The 7226-nt window shown below is 51.9% G+C and overlaps 1 protein-coding gene across 1 annotated transcript in view; it reads right to left on the bottom strand.

Moving 5' to 3' along the window:
• Positions 1-2940: 2940 nt before the first annotated feature.
• Positions 2941-7226, bottom strand: part of Acacb (acetyl-CoA carboxylase beta) — an 83681-nt gene continuing 79395 nt past the window's right edge. Inside the window, exons 49-52 of the mRNA XM_027415987.2 lie at positions 5965-6119; positions 5221-5391; positions 4960-5096; positions 2941-4388 (exon numbers count right to left, since the gene is read on the bottom strand). Of these exons, the coding sequence (XP_027271788.1) occupies positions 4262-4388; positions 4960-5096; positions 5221-5391; positions 5965-6119 (590 nt within the window). The 3' untranslated portion in view covers positions 2941-4261. The remainder of the gene's footprint in view (positions 4389-4959; positions 5097-5220; positions 5392-5964; positions 6120-7226) is intronic.

Genomic DNA, 7226 nt, shown 5'->3' with positions numbered 1-7226 from the left:
AAGGACCTGGAGGTGGAACTCTGGGACCTCACTGCTGGGCAATGAAATCCTTGGAGGTTCCTGTAAAAATTAACAGAGAATAACCCTATGAGCTAGCAGTGACCCTACTTCACGATACAGAGCCAAAGGAATGGAAAAGCCAAAGCCAGGACGTGAAGAGACGTGCTCTACCCCCTGCAACATTATCCACAATAACCACAAGGCAGAAGCTACCTGCAGCCTCCCACAGGAGTAAAGGAATGCTGTGTGGTAGCTATGTGACAGAATACGTTCAGTCTTTAAAAAGGAAACCACGACACATGCCATCATATGGAGGAACCTTGAGGGCACTGTGAAATAAGCCAATACAAGTTCAGTGATGAGGTCCCCAAATCCATAGAGGTAGTAGATAAGGCGGGGGTCAGGAAACAGGAATTCATTGCAATAGGTGCAGAATTTTGTAGGGGACAGTGTAAGCCACGCCTGCTAGAAGCTGGCTACAGGTGTGTCTAACCACGCCTGTCAGGGCGTGGTCAAGGTGAGGTCAGGATGACGCATGATAGGGTTTTAAGGGGCTGCAAAGCACATGGGAGCCCCTTCTCTCTGGCCTCCCTGCCTTGCTGCCCTGGCACACTCTGGCTACCGTTTGGCTGGTGTTTATCTAAATAAAGATATCTTAACCTTACAGACTACAGATCATCTCACGATAGAATTTCCATTTTACAAGATGTGAAAAGTGCTAAAAGGTGTCAGGTTTGGGTTACCTCCCTCTGACTTACTGGCTTTTGATGTCCCACAGACACCCCTAAAGTGGGATACAAGTGAAGTCAGAGATGTTAATAACCAGTAATTTATTAGGGGAAATACTCACACAAGGGAAGCAGTGACCAGGTTTGCACCCTGAGCAGGATGGACCCAGAAATGATTCCCAGTGTCAGCTCAGCCTAGCGAGAGGGTCGTGTGCTGGCTTCCCTGGCTCTTAAACCCCTGTTACATACTTGTAATCAGGGTTTCTTCCTACACACTCCCACCAAATAACACCAGCAATTGCTTTGCTCTTGGGTGCCCACCAGAACTTGATAACAGAGCTTATTGCTGAAGACACCACATGGAGGGATCAAGCTGGTACTGACCCAGAAGTGTCCTCCGTACTGGCTAGTTGTGACAGTGCCAGGAGACACCTTGCAGACTCTGGGGAAGAAAACTAACCAACTAATCTTTAACCCCCTGTGAGCTACAACCAGCCTGGCAAGGTACACCCACAGGTACAATAGTGGCATGGATGACAGGGGAGTCACCAGTTCCTTTCTAATCAGATTTCAGGTGTGCTTCTCAAGGTTAAAGTCATGCCTAGAACTGTTCACTGGGTCAGGCACAGCTGACAGGCCTCAGGGGGAACCTCTGTCTATCATCTTGCTAAACAGACATAGTATCAAAGTGCCCTCTAAATAATTACCTTTACATACATGGTGAGTGCAGCTCCCCACCCTCCCTGGAGAAGCTTTTTTTTTGTGTGTGCAGTGGGCAGCAGATGACAGACACACAACTTGTTAAAGTGCAGAGAATTAAGTGACTGTGGCCTGCTCAACTCACAGACTTCTGTGTCACAGACACTCACCACCAAGGCTCAGGGATGTGTGTGTGTGTGTGTGTGTGTGTGTGTGTGTGTGTGTGTGTGTTCTGGGGGTATGCAGACCATAATATCCATGGGGTAGTATAGCAGAAGACTGTGGCCAAACAAATCTTTCCTGTCATGACAGACACAATGCACATGTGAAGCCACATGGCTACACCACCAGACATGAACAAGACCAAGCCCATCAACAATCTGAAGGGATGGGGACTCACACGCCCCACCCTGGTGGAGAAGGTATTGGCAGATAGATGATGGCTGTTAGGGGAGGGAGAATCAGGACTTGTTTCTGAAATGTACATGTTGAGAGGCTGCCCTACTCCAGGATGGCCCCATATCAGGTACATATAGACCTAAGTGGCCACCTTGTATGGACCTGAACTGGGCAACAAAGCCTCTGTCCACAGAGAGGTAGCTGGTCCTTCCTCCCTTCCCCTGAGGGTAGTGGCTAAGTCCCCTGAGGGGTCACAGAAGCACTGGCCTTGTCAGGGACAATGGAGCTTGCAGCTGACTGACAACAGGCTAAATGTCAGCACCACTATAGTGTCAGTGACTAGGTGTGTGTCTGGAATCTAGCTGGTAGTCTGCCTAACCCCCTCAGCCTTTCAGAGCCTTGTCTCGGCTTACTTCCCTTCCCAGGTATCTGGTGACACAGAAAGGCATCATGAAAACAGCTGCCTCCAGGCCGGGACATCTGAGGATGAGGCTGCTCCTCTTCAAACTAGGGAGAGTCTTCTAAAACAAAGAAACAAACAAACAAAAACATGAATAGGTTCCAGATAGGCCTCTGGTTAAGTCACCAATAGGCCTGGGCCTCTTCCTCATTCTCTTCGGTTCGTCCCTGTGTGTGACAGGCTCTCTCTACCCAGCAGACAGGCACTGGAGAACCCACCCTCGGAAAGATGCTGGACCAAAATTAAAGTAAGAGTTGTCAAGAGACGAGAATGAGCAGTCCCGTGAGAGGATAAACTGTGTGGGAAGGACAAGGTTCCTGTGTAGGGTGACACTGTGCAGGGACAGCGGGGTCCCAAGTATAGTTCAGACGCCTGGACACACCACAGCCCAGCGTCACAGAAGGAAGACTAGACACCTCTCCCAGTCTGCCCAGTGTGACTGTAGGTGTGTGCCTTGTCCTTTCTGAGCTCTGCCATGCTGCCCTCATCTGATGGGAAAGAATGGAAACAGAAGTGAAAGCTCCCTGGACCTCTATCCTTCCCTCCTGAGCAGTGCAGCTGGAGCAAAGCTCTCTGATGTTTCAAAGAGGGAGATTGTGAGATTGTCAGGCTTTTCTGGTCTACAGAATAAGTCAAGGCCAAAGGGCTTCCTTCAAAAAATAGTTTATTTTGCAGATCTCCCAGCAGCCTCTTTAGCTCACGCGGACGGTCCGGGTAGCAGCTAATCACGGTCTGGGCTCTCCTCTGATACCAAGAGGACCTTGCCCAGAAGAACCCTTCATCCCCCAGAATGGCAGCAGCAGGGCTTCAATTCTCCACTCCTCCCAGGCCCCTCAGCTGCCAGGGCTGTCACTGGCTGATGGCTGGGCCTTTCTGTTTTAACCTGGGGCACCTCAAGTAGCCTGGTTCCCTGGATGGCTGTGGCCTCAGCCTGGAGTGATGCTTTGTATCTTCAGACACTGCCCAGAAGGACAGCAGATGGCAGCCAACTTCCCTAGCCTCTGTCACTGGCACAGAATATCTCATTCAGACCCTGACGCTGTGGTGCCTGAAGGTGCTGACAAAGTCTTCCTGAGAAAATCCACAGTGCTCGTAGCACTGACCCAGGTCACCGGTCCAGAGCTGTTGGCTCCTGCCGTTGTCATATCAAGGCACAAGGTGAAGAAGTGTATTGGTCAGGGACCCTGGGGGAGGGGCGAGGCCGTGATACTCACTGTGTTTAGGGACAGCCTCTCTGCGCTCAGGCAGGAGGAAGGTACTTGGTACCCAAGGGTGGCCAATCTGTGGGAGGCATGGTGTGAGGTCCCATCCTTGCTCCACTTGGGAAGAAAGGACTTACAGAGCCTGGGATCTGAGGCAGGACAACTGCAGCTGTGCTCAACACCAGCATCCTATCCACATGTCCCTTTATCTTTGGAGACAACTTGTCCATAGGATGGTCTTCCTGTCTCACTAGGGCCGTTTGGAGAACAAAATGTCATTTTATTCTTAATTGAAAAAAGGAAATCAGTTTTGCCCCTGCTTGGGTGACTAAGTAGTGCCTTATGCCTGGTCACAAAAAGAGGTTTTCTTGGGTCTCGTCTGGGTGTTCTCTTTGGCCCATTCATTCTGCTGAAGGACACAAGCTGCTACGTGCAAAGCAATGTGTGAGTGTCTGGAGATCAGTGACCCGAGACACTGGATCCCCATTCCAGGCAGAACATAAGGAACTCGGGGTGCCCGGTTCAGTTCATCTCAGAGATGTGGCAGAGTTATCCACTCGGACAAACCCTGAAGTCCCCAGGTGAGAGAAGGCTATGGCTGTCAGACAGGACAACAGGGGGCCTTTTGTACAGAAAAACACTGGTCAGCAGCTTTGTTTGCAGAATTCTCAGGATCCATTTGTGGATTTTCCCAAGACAAGCCTCAGGGTCCCGCAAAGGCCTGCCGAACGGCCATTCCTGTGGTCCAGGGTCCTGGGGATGGCCAGAGTAGCTCAGGAGGACGCCGGGCTCTCCGTGGTAGACAGCAGCTGAGCCACCTGTATCCGCTCTGCCGGGGTGAGGTGCTGGCTCAGGTATGCCACACAGTCCATGGTCACATCTGGGTTTCCCTGAACCAGACTGCAGGGAATGAGAGACAGGTGTGTCACTCTGGCCACTTGGTTCAGTGGTCTCTAGGTGGCAGTGTCCTAGTCTAGACATGTTTCTCTTGGGGTGAGGGTGGCGAGCCCTGCATTCTGATTTCCTCCTGCTGAGAATGGGGTGGGGGTGGGGGTAAGGGAGAGTAGGAGGGGGGACAGTCCTGCAGCAGGAGGGATTCTGAATTGGGGGACAGAATGCCTCGGGGTGGCACAGTCCTTCCCAGTCACTGCTTGTGTGATATGACTCCAAGTGTGACACACCCGAGCCCCAGCTTCACACCCAAAATAGGATCCCAGGTGTCTCATGAGCCACCTCCTTGAAGATGATAGAAAGACTGACAGGGAAGGAGCCAGCATCCTCACCCCCGGGGTTTGCAATGTGGGCCCTTCTAATCAACAAGGTACCAGCTGTGACACAAGAAAGTCACAGACCACAGTTCCATTACCAGGGGGGTGGCCACCCTGAGTTGTCACCCCACCCATGAGGCTGGGCCTGACCCTGGCACTGTGACAGGCCAGTGAGCCAGAGGCTGGCCACAGGCGTGTCTCACCTTTGGATGGTCTTGAGGACGGAGTCTCGCTTCAGGTAATTGATGTTCTCACGGATGGTGGAACGCAGGCCACCCCCGGCTGACCAGTGCTGTTCCAGCCACTGGACCACCACCTGGTTGCTGTCCCACAGGTAGGCCTGGGGAGGGGGGTCAATGGGTAGAGTCTACCTCAGGTGGGGATGCTGCAGAGGGACAGAGCTGACAGGCCTTATACCCCCAGTGTCTGCATGCTACACCTCCCCTCTCTCTGCTCAGGCCCACCTTGACGGGACCCTCGGTCTCCACAAACCAGCGTCGCAGCATGGACTGTGTGTGCTCATGGCTCAGCTCCGGGCTGGCTTGGAGAATCTCTTGCTTCACCTGGGCTTCCAGCAGCAGCCGGCGCAGCCTCCAGTAGAAGAAGGTGCGTGCAGTCTTCCACTCCAGCACGTCCTATGGACAGGTCCAGCTAAATACTCAGAAAGGAGGGAAGGGACAGGAAACGGCCAAGACCATGCCCCAGGCTGGCTACCTGGCTTGTGCCCACCTCATCCTATAAGCAGGGATACGGTACATAGGGGGCCGAGCTCCTATCTAGGGAGACGCAGAGCAGGATTCTGCAGGACCCCATGGCGCCTTGCATGTTCTCTGAAGCAAACTGATGTCCACATTTACCTCTGCTGACACAAAACTCAATCGCAGGCTGGTTCCCAAAAGAAAAATGTCCAGCTATGGGCATGGGCCAGCAGACAAGGATGTCCTTTTAGGAGCAAGTCATGGGCCAATGTCAGCACAGACAAGTCATCAAGCCTCACCCAAGGCGCAAACTAAGAGCCATCTGAACACACTAAAGTTACTCTGGGCCTCCTGGGGGCTAGAAGCTGTAGGCTCCTGTGGATGAACTCAGACTGAACAGTCCTGAGAGCCCTCTAAGCCCCAGCTTGGCTCCATCCCAAACCCCTATGCATTTCTCTGTGTCTGGGGCCCAGGTTGCCTTGGGCGACCAAGTGGCCTTGGGGAACTTACCAAGATGATTCCCTTCTCCAGCATGTGGCCGGGTGTGTCATGCAGGTCGGCAAATTGCACTGCCACCTGGTGGTAGATGGGGAACAGCAGGTCCTCTCGGGCCTTCAGCTGGCCCTCCAGCTCCTTGCGGTCCTTGTCAGGGAGCTGGGCTGTCCCTGCAGGTGAGCAGACATCAAGTCAGGACTTCAGGGGCTGTGAGAGATGGCCATGTGGGGTTGGGTTTTTGTTGTTGCTGTTGTTTGTCTTTTGAAAAGCCACAAAAACCAAACAAGAGGCCTTGCCCTGTGATAGTCTGGTCTGCGATGCCAAAGCTACTCCTAAATCAAGTTGTCCTGCAGCCTCGGAAATGTGCTCACAGCCCGAAGACAGCACCTGGGTGAAGCTCCAGCCCTATCCCAGGCTTTCAGCTGCTGTCTGCAGACATGTAATAACTATAGTGGGGATATGCTAACTCCATGGCAACAAAACACGAGGACAGATTCTGTTAGTGCACAAACCAACACAGTTCTGCCAGGTAGAAACAGTAGAACTAGTGAAGATAACACTGTACAACAAGGGAATCCAGAGTTAGAATCCTAATAAGGGGGCCAGCGAGGTGTCTCAGTGGAGAAAAGTGCCTGGTGCCAAGCATGATGACCTGAGTTTGATTCCCGGGACCCACATGGTAGGAGAGAACCAGTTCCTGCAAGGCGTCCTCTGACCTCCACGCAAGTGCTATGGCATGTGCATACACAAACACACACACAATAAATGTAATAAAAAAGGAAAGAAACCTCATAAGAGATATTTCAACATAATGCCAATTCCACACAAACCCCGAGTCATGAAGTGTAGACCCAAATCTCAGAGGCGAACCCAAAGGAACCACACACTGTAACAAACGTGTAGTGTATAGTTACACACATGGCCACCACATCCCACATCCGGGGAGCATGGCGTCAAAGAACAGGAGTGAAGCAAATGAAATGGATAAAAATTGTTTATCTCTGATCGGGGACATTCAGAGGACATAATGTCCCTCTAAAGAGACATTATCATTATCCAAGTTCAGGTGTTCCCCTTGGGTCCCAAATGTTTCAACCATCTATGTGTATGGAACAATGAACTGACTATGTGGTCACAGGCTGAAGGTCCCTCAGCTAAAATACTCCACAGCTTGAACCTCTGAGAGAGGATAGGATGCCACAGGGGAATGTCCCACCCTGGCTCCAGAAATGGGGGCTGTGATCCAAACACAGAAGCTCAGAAAATTAATTTCATGT

The sequence above is a fragment of the Cricetulus griseus genome, chromosome 4 (assembly GCF_003668045.3).
Source record: "Cricetulus griseus strain 17A/GY chromosome 4, alternate assembly CriGri-PICRH-1.0, whole genome shotgun sequence".
In the NCBI taxonomy this organism is placed as follows: Eukaryota; Metazoa; Chordata; class Mammalia; order Rodentia; family Cricetidae; genus Cricetulus; species Cricetulus griseus.
The sequence above is the reverse complement of the archived record's forward strand: the minus strand, read 5'-3'. Positions and strand labels throughout refer to the sequence as shown.